The sequence below is a fragment of the Hemitrygon akajei genome, chromosome 7, assembly GCF_048418815.1.
Source record: "Hemitrygon akajei chromosome 7, sHemAka1.3, whole genome shotgun sequence".
Taxonomy (NCBI): Eukaryota; Metazoa; Chordata; class Chondrichthyes; order Myliobatiformes; family Dasyatidae; genus Hemitrygon; species Hemitrygon akajei.
In genome coordinates, this window is record NC_133130.1 from 161,917,679 (window position 1) to 161,937,465 (window position 19,787).

General features: G+C 44.3%; 1 protein-coding gene across 3 annotated transcripts in view; it reads right to left on the reverse strand.

Moving 5' to 3' along the window:
• fam78ab (family with sequence similarity 78 member Ab) overlaps positions 1 to 19,391 on the reverse strand; it is a 32,894-nt gene extending 13,503 nt beyond the window's left edge. Inside the window, exon 1 of one of the 3 annotated variants that reach the window (XM_073052408.1) lies at positions 18,151 to 19,391. In XM_073052408.1, the coding sequence (XP_072908509.1) occupies positions 18,151 to 18,482 (332 nt within the window). In that variant the 5' untranslated portion in view covers positions 18,483 to 19,391. The other 2 variants (XM_073052409.1, XM_073052410.1) reach the window with 2 other exon arrangements.
• Between the last annotated feature and the right edge of the window lie 396 nt (positions 19,392 to 19,787).

The following is a 19,787-nucleotide window of genomic DNA, read 5'->3' on the forward strand; positions in this document are numbered from 1 at the left end:
GCTAAAGAGGACACTGAGGATAAAGAGGATACTGGTCAAGGCCCCAGCAATGCCTCTCTGAAGTGGTTAACATAAAACTATTACAGAGCCAACAACCCCGGATTCAATTTCGCTGCTGCCTGTAAGGAGTTTGTATGTTCTCCCCATGACTATGTGAGGTTTCCTCTGGGTGCTCTGGTGTCCTTCCATTTTCCAAGGACGTTTGGGTTACTAGGTCCACGGACAGCATGGGCTTGTATGGCCGGATGTGCCTGTTGCTGAGCTGTAACCTAAGTAAGTTAGTAAATAAATAAATAAAGTTTACCCTGTGGGCAATAAGTCTTTTGCACATGGTAGTTCAAAGATATGACATAGGATATAGAAATTTACAGCACATTACAGGCCCTTCGGCTCACAACATTGTGCTGACCACGTAACCTACTCAAGAGACTGCCTAAAATTTCCCTAATGCATAGCTATCTATTTTTCTAAGATCCATGTACCTATCTAACGGGCTCTTAAAAGACCCTATTGTATCCACTTCCATCACTACCACCAACAGTGCATTCCATGCACCCACCACTCTCTGTGTGAAAAACGTACTCCTGACATCTCCTCTGTACCCATTTCCAAATACCTTAAACTATGCCCCCTTATGTTAGCCACTTCAGCCCTGGGAAAAAGCCTCTGGCTGTCCACACAATCAATGTCCCTTATTATCTTACACACCTCTATCAGGTCACCTCTTATCCTCCGTCGCTCTAAGGAGAAAAGGCCAAGTACACACAATGTATTCTCATAAGACATGCCCTCCAATCCAGGCAACATCCTTGTAAGTGTCCTCTGCGCTCTCTCTATAGTGTCCACATCCTTCCTGTAGTGAGGTGACCAGAACTGAACACGGTATCCAAATGAGGTCTGACCAAGGTCTTATATAGGCGTAACATTACGTCACAGCTCTTGAACTCAATCCCACGGTTGATGAATGCCAGCACACCATATGTCTTCTTAGCAACACTGTCAATCTGCACAGCAGCTTTGAGTGTCCTGTCGACACAGAACCCAAGATCTCTCATATCCTCCACACTGCCAAGAGTCTTACCATTTATATTATATTCTGTCTTCAAATTTGACCTACCAAAATAAACCACTTCATACTTGTCAGGGTTGAAGTCCATCTGCCACTTCTCAGCCCATTTCTGCATCCTATTGATGTCACGCTGTAACCTCTGACAGCCCTCCACACTATCCACAACATCCCCAACCTTACTAACCCATCTTTCTACTTATTCATCCAGGACATTTATAAAAATCACAAAGAGGAGGTGTCCCAGAACAGATCCCTGCAGAACACCACTGGTCATTGACCTCCATGCAGAATATGAACCATCTACAACACCACCCTTTGCCTTCTGTGGGCAAGCCAATTCTGGATCCACAAAGCAAGATCTCCTTGGATCACATGCCTCCTTACTTTCTGAAGGAGCCTTGCATGGGGAATCTTATCAAATGCCTTACTGAAATCCATATACACTACACTACCTTCATCAATGTGTTTGTTACTTCCTCAAAGAATTCAATCAGGATTGTAAAGCACAACCTGCCCTCGACAAAGCCATGCCGACTATCCCTAATCAGATTATGTCTCTCCAAATGCTCATAAATCTTGCCTGTCAGGATCTTCTCCAACAACTTGCCCACCACTGACTTGCTAGTCTATAATTTCCTGGGTTAACTCTACTCCCTTTCTTGAACAAGGGAACAATATTTGCAACCCTCCAATCCTCCATACCTCTCCCATCCCTATTGATGACGCAAAGATCATTGCAAGAGGCTCAGCAATCTCCTCCCTTGCTTCCCACAGCAGCCTGGGGTATATCTCATCTGGTCTCGATGACTTATCTAACTTAAAGCTTTTCAAAAGCTCCAGCACGTCCTCTTTCTTAATATCTATATGCTCAAGTGCTTCAGTCCATTGTAAGTCATCTCCACAATTGCCAAGGTATTTTTCCCTGGTGAATTCTAAAGCAAAGTTTTCATTAAGTACCTCCACTACCTTCTCCAATTCTATGCACACCTTTCCACTATCGCACCTGATTGGTCCTATTCTCACATGGCTCATCCTATTGATCTTTACATATTCTTAAGCTCCTCCCTAGCAACCTTGTAATTTTCTAGAGCTCTGACAGAACCTATTTTCTTGAATCTTTTGTAAGCTTTTCTTTTCTTCTTAACTAGATTTTCTACGAACTGTGTACACCATGGTTCTTTTACTTTTCCATCCTTTCCCTGCTTCAATGGAACATACCAATGACATTTCAAAAGAAACAGGGCGTTAGATCAAACAAGAGAAACTCTGCAGATGCTGGAAATCAAAGTAATACACAGAAAATGCTAGAGGAACTCAGCAGGCCAAGCAGGATCTGTGGAAAAACTTAAACAGCTGACTTTTCGGGCTGAGACCCTTCTTCAGGAATCCAAGTCCTGATGGGTCTCAGTCAGAAACATGGACTGTTTACTCTTTTCCATAGATGCTGCCTGGCCTGCTGAGCTCCTCCAGCACTCTGTACGTGTGATGTTACATCAAAGCCAATATTCTCAACGTGGGCCAATTTCAGAGCAAATTGGAACAATTAAATCATTTTTTTAATCATCTGAAGTTGACTGCTGGACTGTTTTATCATAAAGCCTTTTAAAAAAAGTTGATTTAAAATCCTTCGACGTGACATGCAATTCAACAGTACTTCAATAATGAAGGATAATGTGTACTGACAGTATTGAGCAATGTGCCAGGGACACTGCCTCACACTTGAAACGTGATAATAATTATCTCTGTAACACTCCCAGAATCTGATTGAACCAGTGCCAGTGGAGGATCTGGTTAGAATCACTACTTGTTTGTGAGCAATTCTTGTTCATAAACGAGCGCTGTAATGTGTGTGACTCGCACACCCCTGGTTAACTTCACAGAGCCCACACATAACCTGTTCCTGGTTTTCATATCTTTCAAAGTGTAGAATCTCCCACTGTAACTAACTCACATTTTAGGACTTCTCCCATCTTCCATCCTATTTTTTTTTTCTCTTTGTACATAGCTGAGAATGGATCAGGAGGTAGTGGCATGTTCTTTGTGTGGCATGTGGGTACTCTGGGAGACCTCCAGTCTCCTTGATAACTACATCTGCGTGAAGTACGTCAAGCTGCAGCTCCTTAGGGACCCGGTTAAGGAGCTGCAGCTCCTCTGGGATAATGAGAAGGTGACACGTCAGAGCTACTGAGAGGTAGTCACTCCGAAGTTGCAGGAGTCAGATACCCTGGTGACCATCAGGAGACAGAAAGGGAACAGCCAGCCTGTGCAGGACTACCCCTGTGGCTGTTGCCCTCAATAATGTGCACCGCATTGGATACTGTTGGAGAAGATGGCCTACCAAGAGGAAGCTGCAGCAATCCCATCTCTGGCACGGAGTCTGGCTGAAGGGGAGGGGGGAGAAGAGGAGTGCAGTAGTGATAGGGGATTCTATAATCAGAGGAGCAGAAAGCAGATTCTGTGGATGTGAAAGAGACACCCGGATGGTATACACGAGGAAATCTGCAGATGCTGGAAATTCAAACAACAACACACACAAAATGCTGGTGGAACACAGCAGGCCAGGCAGCATCTATAAGGAGAAGCACTGTCGATGTTTCAGGCCAAGACCCTTCGTCAGGATGGTATGCTGTCTCCCAGGTGCCAGGATCAGAGCTGTCTCGGATCAATACCATGGTATTCTAAAGCAGGAAGGTGAAAGAAGTTGTGATACCAATGACATAGGTAGAAAAAGGGAGGAGGTCCTGAAGCGAGAATATAGGGAGTTAGGCAGAAAGTTGAAAAGCAGATGTCCAAGGTAGTAATCTCTGGATTGCTGTCTGTGCCATGCACCAGTGTGGTTAAGAAGAGGATGAATGCTTGGTTGAAGAATTGGTGCAGGGGGCAGGGTTTCAGATTTCCAGATCTTTAGCCTTTCTTTTGGGGAAGGTATGACCTGTACAAAGGGATGAGACCCGAAGGATGCAAATATCCTTGTGGGCAGGTTTGCTTGAGCAGTGAGGGAGGGTTTAAACTAATTTGGCAGGGTGATGGGAACTGGAGTGATCGGCCTGAGGATGGATGTGTAGATGCAGTATGTCAAGAGACTGTGAAGAAGGACTGGCAGATGGTAGGGCAAATTTGCAGTCAGTGGGATAGTTAGAGTGTAACAGGGGGCCAAAATATAAAGAGTGATGATATATTATATTGTTGAAAGATGATCATAGTTGGGAGCTTCACTTAAAAGGATACACATTGTATCGAAAGTTCAGACAAATAGGCAGAGGAAGTGGGGTGGTTCTGTTGGTAAAAAATGAAATCAAATCATTAGAAAGAGGTGACATAGGATTGGAAGAGTTAAGAAACTACAATGGTAAAAAGACCCTGATGGGAGTTGTATATAGGCCTTCAAACAGTAGCCATGATATGAGCTACAAGTTACAATAGGAGACAGAAATGGCATTTAAAAGTGCAATGTTATGATAGGCATGAGGGATTTCAATATACAGGTAGATTGGGAAAATCAGGTTGGTGCTGAATACCAAGAGAGGGAATTTGTAGAATGCCTACAAGATGTCTTTTTTTTAGAGCATTGTGTGGTTGAGCCCACTAAAGGAACAACAATTCTAGATTGGGTACTATGTAATAACCCAGATCTGATTAAGGAAAAGGATCCTTTAGAAGACAGTGATCATAATACAATAGAATTCACCCTGTGGTTTGAAAAGGAGAAGCTAAAATCAGATGCATCAGTATCACAGTGGAGTAAAGGGAAATACAGAGACATGAGAGAGGAGTTGGCAAAGGTTGATTGGAAGGGGACACCGACAGGGATGATGGCAGAACAGCAACAGCTGGTGTTTATGGGGGAAATCTGGAAGGTGCAGGAAAAATACATCCCAAAGATGAATAAGTATTCTGAAGGAAGACTGAGGCAACTATGGCTGATGAGGTAAGTCAACAACAGCATAAAAGCAAAACAGAAGGCAAAGATTAGTGGTAAGTTAGAGGATTGGAAAGCTTTTAACAACCAACAGAAGGCAACTAAAAAAAAGCCATAAAGGGAGAAAAGATGAAATATGAAGGTAAGCTAGCCAATAATATAAAAGAGGATTCTAAAAGTTTTTTCCCCAGATATATAATGAGTAAAAGAGAGCTGAGCGTGAATAACAGACCACTGGAAAGTGATGCTGGGGAAGTAGTAATAGGGGACAAATAAATGTAGACAAACTTAATAAGTATTTTGTGTCAGTGTTCACTGTGGGAGACACTAGCAGAATGGCAGAAATTTGAGAGTGCCATTGCTGTTACTGATGCGGAGGTGCTTGGGAAGCTGAAAGGTCTGAAGGTTGGTAGGTCACCTGAACCAGATGGACTACACTCCAAGGTTCTGAAGGAGGTAACTGAAGAGATTGTGGAGGTATTAGAAATAATCTTTCAAGAATCACTAGATTCTGGAATAGTCCCTCAGGACTGGAAAATTGCAAATACCATTCCACTCTTTAATAATAGAGGGAGGCAGAAGAAATTGTAGGCCAGTTAGCCTGCCTTCAGTGGTTGAGAAGATGCTGAATTAGTTTAATGTTTTTGAGTTATTAAACATAGCAGGTTCAAAGATAGGTGGAGGGGCAGGTAGTGTTGAGGGAGCAAAGTGTCTGCAGAAGGACTTGGACAGATTGGGGGAAAGGACAAAGAAGTGGCCAATGGAATATAGAGCAGCAAAGTGTATGGTCATGCACTTGGGCAGAAGGAATAGAGGGGAGAAAATTCAAAACTCAGGTGCAAAGGGACTCAGGAGGTCCTCGTGCAAGATTCACTAAAAGTTAACTTGCAGGTTGAGTCAGTGGTGAGGAAGGCAAATGCAATGTTAGCATTCATTTTGAGAGAACTAGAATACAAAGCAAGGATGTAATGCTGAGGCTGTATAAGGCATTGGAGAAGGTTCAGAGGGGCTTCAGGAGAATGGTCCCAGGAATGCAAGGGTTAGCATATAAGGAGTTTTTGATGGCTCTGGGCCTGTACTTGCTGGAGTTTAGAATGGGGGGGGGGGGGTGGAATCTCATTGAAACCTATCAAATACTGAAAGGCTGAGATACAGTTGATGTGGAGAGGATGTTTCCATAGTGGAGGAGCCTAGAACCAGAGGGTGCAGCCTCAGGATAAAGGACATCCACTTAGGACAGAGATGTGAAGGATTTTCTGTAGCCAGAGGGTAGTGAATCTTTGAAATTCATTGCCAAAGACGGCTGTGCAGGCCAAACCATTGGGCATATTTAAGGTGGAGGTTGATAGTTTCTTGATTAATAGGGCATGGAAGATGGAGTTGAGAGGGATAATAAATCAGCCATGATGGAATTGGAGAGCAGACTCGATGCTCCAAATGGCTTAATTCTGCTCAAGTGTCTTATGGTCTTAATTCTGTGAGATAATGACACATGTTCAAAAGGGAAGTTTAGTTGTATGACAAAATGAAGAAGTTAAAGAATGATGATATCCGATAACACGAGCAGAACAAGGAGGAAGAGGCTAAGTAGCATTGACTACCCTGTTATCAGATGTTCCTGTAAAGATTTGCAAGAAGCTGTTGATAGGTCCTCTCGGTTTTCATTACAGCCTTGAGCCAAACGGACATGGGTACTGAATTGTGGGGGCAGGTGTGACTGTCTCAACACCAAGTAAATGTGGCAGCAAAGAGCTTTGGGCAAGCCAAAGTCAGTTTGGCTATTTGAAAACAGTAACTGAAATCAGACATGTTAATGCGACGACTGGACAGGGTTAAACCTTCTGCTGCGAATTACTCATTTCTTGACTTCCCAAACCCTCACCGGTACGACTGAAACGACACATTACTCAATTATCTCGTGTATACCCTGGGCAGGGTTGGCATGAGTGTTGGCCGACGATTACCTTAAAAACAAATCCTCTCCATCACTGATATACAGTGGGTGCAGATGGTATTCTCTGCTGCCCAGGGATTCCCAGAATGTCAGAATTTGTGAAAAATCCTGGAGTCCCTGTCATTATTTACAGAGGTCAGTGAGAGGGTGTCAGTATTTACAGACTCTCTCCAAAAACATGCGTGAGCATGTGGGATTTGGAATGGTTGGAATATAGCAGATGCCTGAAAGCTGGCCAGAATTTCTAAGGAGTTCCTCAGAATTTATTAATATTCCTAGAAATACTCCTGCAGAGAGAAACGAGCTGGTGTAATTGATGTTTTGTTGGCCTTGAATCAGTTGTTGTAAATGTTTTGATGCACTATTTATTATTGATACAGTATTTTGTCAGGAGATAACCAAAGGGCAGTCATTATTGAACTTAAGGTGCTACACAGAAGATCACATTGACTGTGGCTATTTCCAGTGCTTCAGCATCATTCCAGTTTCAACAGAGCTTCCAAAAGGTAGATTGAACTTTGAGAGGCATAGCTATCTCACATTAGCTGCGTAAATGTAATATTATATCTTGGAATCATTGCCAAAGACCAAATTGAATCTCAGCTCCTTCCACCGCTATTTAACTGATTGTAGACAACCTCGAGCAGCAGTAACAGTGGAACGCCGTGACTGTGTGGAAGACCTTTTGAATTGGTCAGCTCAGCACTCTACAACTGGTGGATATTCTACACCTGGATCACTGTCAGATGTCGCTCAGTGGGCAGAATTATCACCTCAGTGTCAGCAGGTTGTTTGTTTTCCACCTCTGGAGACTCAAGGACAGAACTGAGGCTGATATTTTTTCTTGGATCCGTAGGTATTAGGAATGCACATTAAACCATTGCCCTATCTACTGCTGGATTGGTCTGTTTAATTCTTAGATTAGACTTTAATTGTCATTGCATTTTAACAATTTATTCCTGCTAGTATTTTTATATGACTACTAGTATACACGTAACTGTTTAGTATGTTTCCCAGTGATCATAGTATGTATATGTACTGTAGTTGTTCAGTGTGTGCCCTTGTGGTTACAGTTTTTGTGTCATTATGGAAAGCTCTGGAAGTTTCTCTGGTGCTGTGTTATTTGAATAGGAGCTACCTGATTGGTTAACTCTTATCTGCAACTTTAAATGGAATGCTTCTTTTCTGTGCAATATAAGAGCTGACCACACAGTGATGCCATCTTTTTCTTCTTTTGCTTCTTCTCTACCTTCTGCTACTAGCCTCTATCACTGTCCACTTTTTAATTGTCTTTGTTCTGTTAGTGCTTAATAAAACAATCGTAAAGCAACAGGTTTTGTGCCTCTTTCCTGACTTCTGAAAGAACCCCGGATTAAAAACATCAGAATCCAACATTGCCCTCAAGGCACCGTTTTGACAAAGATCAAGTGTATCCTCTCTGGTGGCCTGGCTAAAATTTATCCTTCCACCAATATAGTCTTATCCGTCACTATCACGCTACTGTTTGCTTAAGCTTGCCTTGTGGAAAGTGACACACAGAAAATGCTGGAGGAACTCAGCAGGCCGGGCAGCATCTATGGAAAAGAGTGAACTGTTCATCAGGACTGGGGATAAAAAGAGAAGTCGGTGTAAGAAAACGGGTGGAGGGGAAGAAGAACTACACGGTCTCAGATGATAGATGAAACTGGGAGGGAGGAGGGAATGAAGTAAGGAGCTGGGAAGTTGATTGGTGAAATAGGTAAAGGTCTGGAGAAGGGATAATCTGATGGAAGAGGAGAGAAGACCTTGGAAGGGGAGGAGCATCAGAGCGAGGTGAAGGGCAGGTAAGGAGATGAGGTGAGAGGGGGAAACAGGAATGGGGAATGAAGGAGTTGGGGGGGGGCGGACATTACCAGAATTTCAAGAAATACATATTCATGCCATCTGGTTGGAGGCTACCCAGATGGAATATGAAGGTGTATGTGACTTCATTGGGCCAGTAGAGGAGGGAATGGAGTGAAATGTTGGAATGAGAGTGGGAAGTAGAATTGAAATGGTTGGCCACCGGGAGATCCCACTTCTTCTGGTGTAGGTGCTCAGCAAAGTGGTCTCCCAATCTACATCAGGTCTCACTGATATTATGGAGGCAACACTGTATACAGAGTGCCTAATGGCTCTGGGCCTGTATTCACTAGAATTTGGAAGTATGAGGGATGACCTCATTGAAACCTATCGAATGGTGAAAGGCAAACACAAGGAAATCTGCAGATGCTGGAAATTCAAACAACAACACACACAAAATGCTGGTGGAACACAGCAGGCCAGGCAGCATCTATAAGGAGAAGCACTGTCGACGTTTCAGGCCGAGACCCTTTGTCAGGACTCGGCCCGAAACATCGACAGTGCTTTTCCCTATAGATGCTGCCTGGCCTGCTGTGTTCCACCAGCACTTTGTGTGTGTTGTTGAATGGTGAAAGGCTTTGATAGAGTGGATGTGGAGAGGATGTCTCCTATGGTGGGAGAGTTTAAGAGCAGAGGACACAACCTCTGGGGGGACTCCTTTTAGAGTGGAGATGAGGAGGAATTTCTTTAGCCAGAGAGTGGTGAGTTTGTAGAATTCCTTGCAACAGGCAGCTGTGGAGGCCAAGTCTTTATGTATATTTAAGGCAGAGGTCGATAGAGTCTTGATTGGTCATGGCTTGAAGGGATTTGGGGAGAAGGCAGCAAATTGGGGCTGAGAGGAAAATCGGATCAGCCATGATGAAATGGTGGAGCAGATTCCTTGGGCCAAACGGCCTAATTCTGCTCCCATATCTTATGGTCTTATGACCCCAACGGACTCACAGGTGAAGTGTTGCCTCATCTGGAAGGATTGTTTGGGGCCCTGAATGGTCATGAGGGAGGAGGTGTGGCACTTGTTCCACTTGCAAAGATAATTTTGCTTTGTGTAATCTGGCAGCTTTACTGGCAAATTGTTATTCTGCTGAGTCCCACGGACACTCACCTGGACCATTCCCCTCCCCTCCATGTACTTAACTAAATTTCTCTTAAATATTGAAATTGGTCCTGCATCCAACACTTCTGCCTGCAGCTCATTCTGTCCTCTGAGTGAAGTTGTTCCCGCTCAATATTTCACCTTTCACCCTTAACCATTGACCTCCACTTCTAGTCTCACCCGAGCCTTCGAACATTTGCCTTGTATGTAGCCCTCATATTTTTGTACACCTCTCTGAAATCTCCCGTCATTCTCCTGCACTCCAGGGAATAAAGTTTTAATTCTTATCAAATAGGAAACTGGCAGCGTTCTGTGATTCCCCGCTGTCAGACCTGTATGGAGATCCTCAGATGGAAGCATACAGTATTGTACATTATTCAGCACAACCTGCTGCGCTGGTACTGAAATAATTATTTAGTCTTTAAGGTGCTGTACTTACTTCTCTCATCTTTTCACATGGCCCTGCACTCTTCCCTCCCTTTCAGGTATTTATGCCAACTGATGGTTGTTAACTGTACCTCCACCAGCTTTTTAGGCTGGGTAAAACAGACCAGAGCAAAATAAAAATCTCCTCTAAGCTGCACATATCCTTTTCCCAAATGATGAGGTAGGGAGACGGTTACACCAGCTCCTGATTACAGGAAACGGATTACCTGGCTACCATCTCACTGCTGTTCATTAGAAGGGTGGCGTAGTGGTTAGCACAACGCTTTACGGGGTTCAAATCCCGCCACTGCCTGTGAGGAGTTTGCATGTTCTCCTGGTGACAGCTTGGGTTTCCTCCGGGTGCTCCAGTTTCCAACCGTTGTGCAAAGACGTACAGGTTGGTCATTGTAAATTGTCCGTTGATTACATTGGAGGTTGCTGGGCAGCAGGGCTGAAAAGGCGGGAAGAGCCTAGTCTGCCCTGTATCTCAATAAAGCTGTGCATAAATTGACTTTCATCTTTACTATATTACAACAGTGACTCCAGTTCCAGAATATAACTCATTGGCTGTTCAATATGTTAGGATTTCCCAGGATGCAAGTCTTTCTTTCCTAGCTAGGCTAATGCCGGTACACTAATTCTTCTTCATTGCCTTTTCTACCTGTTCACGTTAGCAACTTTGCTTAAATTGTTGTGCGTAAAACTGGCCACCAAGGTTCATATCGAGGTGGTAGATCTTGTTTGCTGCCTGCAGCAGTTTTGATAACCAGACAAATAGTGATGGTTTACATTTGTAATCAGTCTCAACATCATGCCTGTGAGCATCTGTCGAGAGATCTCCCAAATGATTCGCAACGGTGTAAATTAAACAAAATCTGACACCAGATCACATAAGTAGCTATTACGACAGGAAACACAAAGTTTGGTCAAAGAGGGAGTTTTTGTTAAGAAGCATCTTAACAGAGGGGTTGAGAATGGACAAATTTAGAGGGGGAAGTCCAGATCTCAAGGCAAAAGTAGTTGAAGGCACAATTACAATTCAGATTTGAAAATCTTTCTAATACGTTCACTCTAAGACTTTTTAGGGAAAGGCTTCAATTGGTGCATGAGTAACCCCCAGACCAGACCCTGGGGAATTTTCATAAAATGCCAAACACTTAAACCCAGTGGAAATTAGGGATGCATTGAATGCTTGTGGGGGTGGGGGGGGGAGGCAAAGTCTTTGAGGTGTTGTAGGACAGGAGAGGATAGAGGAAGGAGTGGGTAAGATGAAGCAGTGATCAGGGTTGTTAATTTTACAACTGAGTGCCTTATAAATTTAGCGTGGGGGTTGAGAAAGTTATTTTTGTTCCTTCCTTTGTGGTGCTTGTGATGCAACGTTACAAATACCCAGTCAACCTTTCTCATTGGTAAGTTCACCACATCTTTCTCTCTGTACAGTATTATAATTTAAAGCAGTAAATTTGGTTCTGAAGCTGCCGTACTTTAGCTGGAGAGCAAAATTTCAAAGTTTTATAGGTGTCTGAGTCCTGCAATCGTTGCACATTTTTTATCATCTACATATTTCCTATGATCTGAACTAAGATAAATAAAACACATTTAAAGGTAAGAGTGTCTCCTCTGATCCTTGCCGTGGGAAGACTGGCTTTTCTAAAAGGCAGTAGAATTTTTTGGAACCTTCATAGAATAGTGAACGGGACTTCAGTAATGATTCAATGGTTCAGTTTAATTTCAGAGAATTTATACAGTATACAACCTGAAATTCTTACATTTATAACCACATAACAATTACAGCACGGAAACAGGCCATCTCGGCCCTTCTAGTCTGTGCCGAACGCTTACTCTCACCTAGTCCCACTGACCCGCAATCAGCCCATAACCCTCCATTCCTTTCCTGTCCATATACCTATCCAATTTTAATTTAAATGACAATATCGAACCTGCCTCTACCACTTCTACTGGAAGCTCATTCCACATAGCTACCACTCTCTGAGTAAAGAAACTCCCCCTTGTGTTACCCTTAAACTTTTGCCCCCTAACTCTCAACTCATGTCCTCTTGTTTGAATTTCCCCTACTCTCAATGGAAAAAGCCTATCCACGTCAACTCTATCTATCCCCTTCATAAGTTTAAGTACCTCTATCAAGTCCCCCCTCAACCTTCTACGCTCCAAAGAATAAAGACCTAATTTGTTCAACCTTTCTCTGTAACTTAGGTGCTAAAACCCAGGTAACATTCTAGTAAATCTCCTCTGTACTCTCTCTATTTTGTTGACATCTTTCCTATAATTCGGTGACCAGAACTGTACACAATAAATTTCACAGACATCCATGCAGCAAAACTAACCCACAGTATGAATAATATAAGCGTCAGAACCCCAAAGCCCCTTCTCCCCCCTTCCATGCACAAAAGCTTCAACCACAACTGAACCATTCAAAAAGCCAAAACAAACTACTAACGGTGGAACTCCAAAATAAAAATACTGGAAATCCTTAGCAGGTCAGGCAGCATCTGCAGAGCAAGAGAGAAGAGTTAATATTTTGGTTGATGCTCTTAACTGTTGCTGAATCATTCATGGTCAGATGCAGCCCTGCACCCTGCTTTACTTTTAGTTCAGGTACAGCTCTTAGTTGCCATCTGACCTGGAGCTTTATGAGGTCAAGAAGATGTCATTAGGGAAAACCTAAGAGCAATAAATAAAATATTGAGGAGAGCATCAGGCCCCTTGCACTTGCTCCACTGTTTGAGTATCAAATAGTTTCAGAAAAGGATGTAGGAGAGAGAGACTTGGTTTACTTCAACCCTATTCTAAATAAAGTAACAGAATTCTCCCAGGAGTAGCTTGTTGCTATGGTTTTCGAGTGCTAGTCACCCCTTCAGTTACGTTACAATTCATTAGGAGTCAGGGATCAATGCTATCTGATCAGACACAACGGAACTGTGATATGCCAAGGTTGGGTCTGTCCTGTCGTCACACACCCTTCCAGTCCTCATGAATTATTTCTCTGCTATGACATCCTCACTAGGCACATGTAATTTTTGTCAAATTCATGCCGTTTACACAAGTTTCAAGGGCTGTTTTATCCACTCCAGTTTAACCTCTTGCTTTAGTATTTCTGAACCATGTGCATTTCAATAGTTTTGTTTCTCTTGGGAAATCACTTTGCAAAATAAAGGCAAGAAATGCAATGTAATTTTGCTACTGAGAAGGTTAATAGACCTTTGCTTTATATTCATTATTCAGGTGCAAGTATAAAACTCGATTAGAAATGAGCTGCCAACGTGCTACAAAGATGGACGTGCCTTAATTTACAATATATTCATTCCACCTTTAACAAATAACAAAAATGCAGGAGCTCTTAGTCATGCGATTGTCACCTCATGGGTCACAGAGGACCCAAAGATATTGACATTAGCCAGTAACTTGCAGTCGGCGTGCTTAATAGATCCGATGGGAATTTTGTGACAAACTTCATACCCAGAGAGAAGCTAGACTGTAGAATTTACCACAATGAGTGGCTGAATCTCAAGTGTGTACATTTAAGTAGAAGCCAAATGAAAACAGTGAAAGCACATTCAGTGGGATCTTTCCGAAGGGAAGGGGATAAAAACGAGAAGGTGCTTGCCAGGCCTTGGAGAAGGAAAATGGACAGAGACAGAGCTTTGATAGCTTTTGCCAGGATGGGACTAATTACCTCCTGTTGTGTCTGCTTCATTGTGATTCTGTGAGAGAGAAAGAAGTACGGGCATGTTGACGGGGTGAAATGAAGAGTGGGTAATAGGAGGCTCCAATGGAACATAAACACTGTGTGGACCCGCCTGCAGGAATAAATGACCCTAGTCCTGTGTGTTGTAACTTTGAGGAATGTTTACATATAGCCATCAAACATTAAACTATTTTAAAAAAAACCAAAATATAACATAAGAAGCAGGGACAGGACTAAACCATTCCGTCCGTTATGTCTGGTCCGCCATTCAATGGGATCATGCTAATCCAACATTCTTAATCCACGTTTCTGCTCTTACCCTATTACCTCTGCTTCACTTATTGATTAGAAATCTATTTTCAAACTCATCTGTCTGAAGTGAATACCCCTTATTCTGAGACCATACCCTCCGAAGGCCATTCGGCTGAAATGATATCACTGAAAAGGACCGCTTCTTTGGTAAAGCATTCATGTTCCACTGCTGTAGCTGGCAAAATCTGTTTTACAAGACTGATACTGACGGTTCTGTTGACGTCTCATTAAGTGACAGAACAGGCTTGAAGAGTTAAATAGCAATTTCTGTTTTTGCTTCATTACTGGATCGATCCAAAATATAATTGTAGTTTTAGGATAAATGAGGTGGTGATGTTGTTTAAGAAATTGCTTTTGAACGTCATTCACATTGCATTGACGTAACCGACGGTGAAAATGTTTTGACTGTCTTTGTAATGTACTTACAGAACAGAATATGGATGGCTGGAATGTGCTGCCTAGTGCAGTGGTAGAGGCAAATGTATTAAAGGCTTCCAAGAGCACATGGATGTAAGGAGAGTGGAGGGATATGGACGTGGTGTAGGTAGGAGGAATTAATGCTTGGGTATTTTTGATTTGCTTTTTAGCTGGTTCAGCACAACATTGTGGGCCGAATGGCCTGTTCCTTTGAGGTACTGTTCTATGTTTAATATATTTGTCTCCCCTGAGACTCTCTGTTACTAACCAAAATCACCATATGTAGATATTTTTGGCAGATCCAATATTTATTGTCTCCAGGAAGGAAGTGATGGAACTACTAGCTTCAACTATAGCAGTTCTTCTGGTGCCTGTTTTCCCAGGCCTCATTCCCTGCCTGAGCTAATTTTATCCCTCAGCCTTTATAGACACCACTTGGGGATGGGACAGCTGCCTCTGTATCCCCATGTGTGAGTCGAAGGTCGGGACAGTCAGGCATATAGAGAGTTGGTGCAGATCAGTGTTAGGACTTTGAATTAAACTAGAATCTACCGCCGAAAGCTCCAAGTTCATTAGTATGCCAGGCTTCTCTCCTAATAAGCCCTGCTCTGATCCACTATTTCAACTGTTACTTCTCTGACACTGTGTTATGTGGCTGACTATTAGGGGCATCTCCTGCTGCTCCGATCGGGATCAGTAGGAAGGACTTGTGTCCTCCCACCACAAAGCAGTCACGTTGGATGATATTTTTAGTGTGCCACAAACTTGCAGCCTCCGTACAGACCCCGCTATCGTGAAGTGTCAGCCAGGAAGCGCTGTGTCAGAGCTATCTGATCGGGCAGATGTGACTGAATCCTCACTCGTGCTGCAGGTCGATCCTGCTGAGCTGAGTTTCTACCACAGTGCATGTATCAAGTTGCATTCTACCGCCAGCTCTGTGCATGACAGCAGCAAGGGAGCATGCACAGATGGGTAAGGTAGTCATGACCGGCAGAACAGAATAGAAATCGGTCATACCACTTTCACAAGGACTATACTGTGAATATTATACAGTGACTATATTCTCTCTATATGTATATCACATGGCTGTTCCTCTGCCTATAAATGTGATGTGACTTATCCAAGATCTGTTCTTGTATGTTTCCCATTAGTTGTACAGGGACTCTGCTACCCCTGCCTCTAACTCTCCACTCAGGACTATATTTGTTCCCTTTTATTGGTTATTGAAGGATTGACCTTGCTTGTATGTATGATGCTGTAAATTCCAGGTCCTCTGTCACCTTCCATCACCACCCACCTCCATCAAACCTGCTGCCGCCACACTTCCTCAAAAAGCCTACTGTTGACTCCACTTTCCTCACAAACAGCTGCCCCATTTCTTCCCAATCCAATGCCTGGAAAATGCTGCCGTCTCCAATCTTCTCTAGAACTCCTTGTTCCAGTTTATTCTTCTTCCTCTAACAGTGGCATAGCAGTCACAATTAAAGGTAATGTGTCCCTTCTCATACTTCTCGACCTGTTTGAAGTCCATGGAGTGTTTGATCGCACCAATGCTTTTGACTCCAGTCCTTCCACTAACAATTTCTCATCTACGTGTTACTCTTGGCAATATCACTGGAAAATACAGCATCGGTTTCTACATTCACAGTGATGACACTTGACTTTCTTCTCACCAACTATCTCCAATTTCTAACAAAATGCTGAAGGAACTTGGCAGATCTGGCATCATCAATGGAGGGAAACGAAATGTTAAAGTTCTGGGCAAAGACCCTTCTTCAGGATTATTGAAGGGTCTTGGTCCAAAACATCAACTGTTTATTTCTTCCATAGATGCTGCCTGACCTGCTGAGTTCCTCCCGCATTTTGTGTGTGTGTGTTGCTCTGGATTTCCAGCATCTGTGCAATCTCTTATGTCCCTAATTTGTAGACAGTTTTCTTAACTTCTGATGTTCTCCCAATATATAATGGGAATATTAAAGACACCATCTTCAGTCCCTTCTGCAAACACCATTCCCTAGCCACTGACTCTATCCATCTGCCTAGCAAGTGTCTGAAGCTGAACTATACTTTTAAAACAGCGGGGCCACGTTTAACCCCAAGCAGATGTCCATGACAACATTAAAACTACCTGTTTCCTGGCTGGGAGTGGTCCCAGCTCAGCTGTTGCTGGAATTCTCCTCCATGCATTCCTGTCTGCTCTCAAAGGCTCCACGCTCCAGAAAGTCGGGGTTATTCAGAACCCCGCTGGTCAATCCTTCCCTGCACTAAATTCATTTCCCTCGTCACTCCTGTGGTCGCCGAGATACAAAGGATAAACGATGCCTGGACTTTAAATCTCTCGTCCTTGCTCTCAAATCGTACCATGGCTGCTTCCCAGCCCCCTCTCTCCTGCAGACCAGAAGACCACCAGATCTCTGCGCGCCTCCAATTCCGGCTGAACACCGCCGATATTAGACCAAGCCACCAGGAACCCCGTCCACAAAAACACACCCTACATTCTAAATCTCTCACTCTCCCTTTCTTATTCTAAAATACCCCCAAAAGCCCACTTCTATTGGTAGTTTGATGACCTACCCTTACACCCATGTTCGGCTTTGCTTAACACGTTGACGATGATCTTCCTGCCAAGGCCTCTCAATCAAGATGCTCTGTTAATACTAGTTCCCGACCGGTGCCTACGAATATCATACACCTTGCAAAATGATTACATTCTGACCGAGACAGCTTAGTTATTCTAGATTGGTGTTGCAACTGTATTTCTCACTCTGACTGTATGGCTCTTTATAGTCGAGTTAAGACATGGTTTAAGATAAATTCCGATGCTTAGTCGCTCCTCACGGTCACTGTGAGAATAGAGTGGGTGCTACTTTAGCCTGAACTGTTTCGTTAAACATATCTGCACATAGCTGTGAATCTATTCCAGCCATCTCTTCTTCACCCTCTCGCCCAGCTACAGTCGAATAGCGCGGAATTGAAAGCGGAACAGGGCCACGCTCGCTGCGTGAAGCAGTCAGAGGTGTTGGAAATACCCTAACGGCAACTCCGATCCCCAGGGACCAGTGCTGATGCGGGCCCAGACCCCGGCTTCGATCGGGGCACTCCGTGTCACCGTCCGGTGGCTCACTCCGCTGGCATTTTTAAAGCACTTGTCCAGCCTCCCGTGCGAGCCCCTGACATTACCAGCACACTGTCACGCACAGAGGAAACACACTCACACTCACACTGTAGGTGCATTACGCGGCCACAAACGGTAATGCTCACATCACGTACAAAGCACGGAGTCGCACACAATGTCAGATCCGCGCCTCCACCTGTCAGCGGCCGCTCTCGGTTTGAACTCCTTCGCTCAGTCGCGCACAAGCACATTACTCACATGCCTACATCGCCGTACGCGTTGTGAAACTCCATGTAGTTGCACGCCTGAATCCAGCCGACCACCCAGGTGTCCGCCTTGAGGATCGGGGGCACGCAGACCCGCGCCGAGGCTCGGAAGTAGGGAGTCCGGTAGCGCAGCACGATGTCAGACGACTCGTCGATGCTGGTGGGGTTACTGTCGATGCTGGCCGACACCTCCTGCAGGGAGATGGAGTCCCGGCACACTCTCGGCTTGCAGGCGAGGCTGTTGATACAACCCATGGCACTTTGTAGGAAGACGAGGAGAGCGAGAGACGCGAGCCCCCAAGTCACCAGGCGCACCATTGACATCTGCACCGAGGGAAGAACTCGGTCAACAAGCTCCCATAGCAGACGTTCATTCAACCTTCTACTGAAGGCTGGAGAGAAATCGGCTCCTGACAGGCCCTAAGCTTTTGTGTTTTAAAACACACTGTAAGTAAATAACACCGCTTTCGTGTAGAAAATCCTTAACCCCCTTTTTTTTGGTGAGGGGGAGGGTTTCTGTGGAGAGGAGATTTGAATGGGAGAGCCGATGTCTCCTCGTCCCTTTCTCTCGTTGAGTCCCGAAGCGAGGAGCGAACTAATTCTCATTCAGGTGAGAAGGACATAAAACCCGGTTGCCAGTGCACGGTCGCTGGGTTGCAGCTTCCTCGGCTCGGGCTCGCCTGCTCCGGGCCATGTCCCAGCGAGGAAGTGAAGCTGAGACTGCCGCGGTCTCTCTCTCTCTCTCTTGCCCTGTCCAGAGTGTCCTATCAGCTCGACTCAGCGGCAGAATAGAAGGTGGACGCCGAAACTCCCGCGTGAGTGTGTGTGCGTGCGCCCTGGGGCTGCCGGTAACAGTTTTGAGGATGTTGCTGACTTCCTATCGCTTTCTCTCTCTGAACCCACCCTTCTGCGGCTGCTGACTGTAGTCATCTCCTGGCCGGCCAGCAGCTTCACACTGTCGCTACCGCTCACAATACTTCACATTATTTGCCCATTACAACACCGCGTTGCCGTTGGGTCACTGCTTGGGATAAATTAATGTCCCTGAGTTGCACCGCGTCAGTTTCTCGCCCCTGTGTCGGTATCAGTAACATAACAAATATTATAACTGCTCCCCGTCCCCTCGCTCCACTGTCACGCCCCAGTCTAGTTTCTCTTTGACATGGAATGAATGACCTCCTGGGTTGAAGGTGATTTGAAATAGGATCTCCGTATCTCACCGAATTGCTGGACCCTTTATCTTCATTCAGGGCTATTTCCGGGATTTACGATCTTCAAGCATTGTGGGAGATGTAGTTTATTGTCCCACCCCGCCCTCGATTATTCTACCTCGGTTGTCATACTTCACTCAAGTGTTCGTGCTGCTTAAATTCGTGTCCTGTTCTTTCTACAGCACTGAGTTTTTTTTTAAATACATACATATATATGCTATTTATTTATCTTTCCGTCAGTGGTTTTCAAGGTGCAAGCTTTTAATATTTGGCACGACCCATGAAAATATAAACGCACTTCCCTGGGACTTTGAGTAAATGTAACATCTAGTCTCCCTGACCTCCTTTCCATCCCCTCAAAACGTTAACTCTCTCCTGGAATACCTGTGAATATTAACACTCCCGTAACTATGGCATA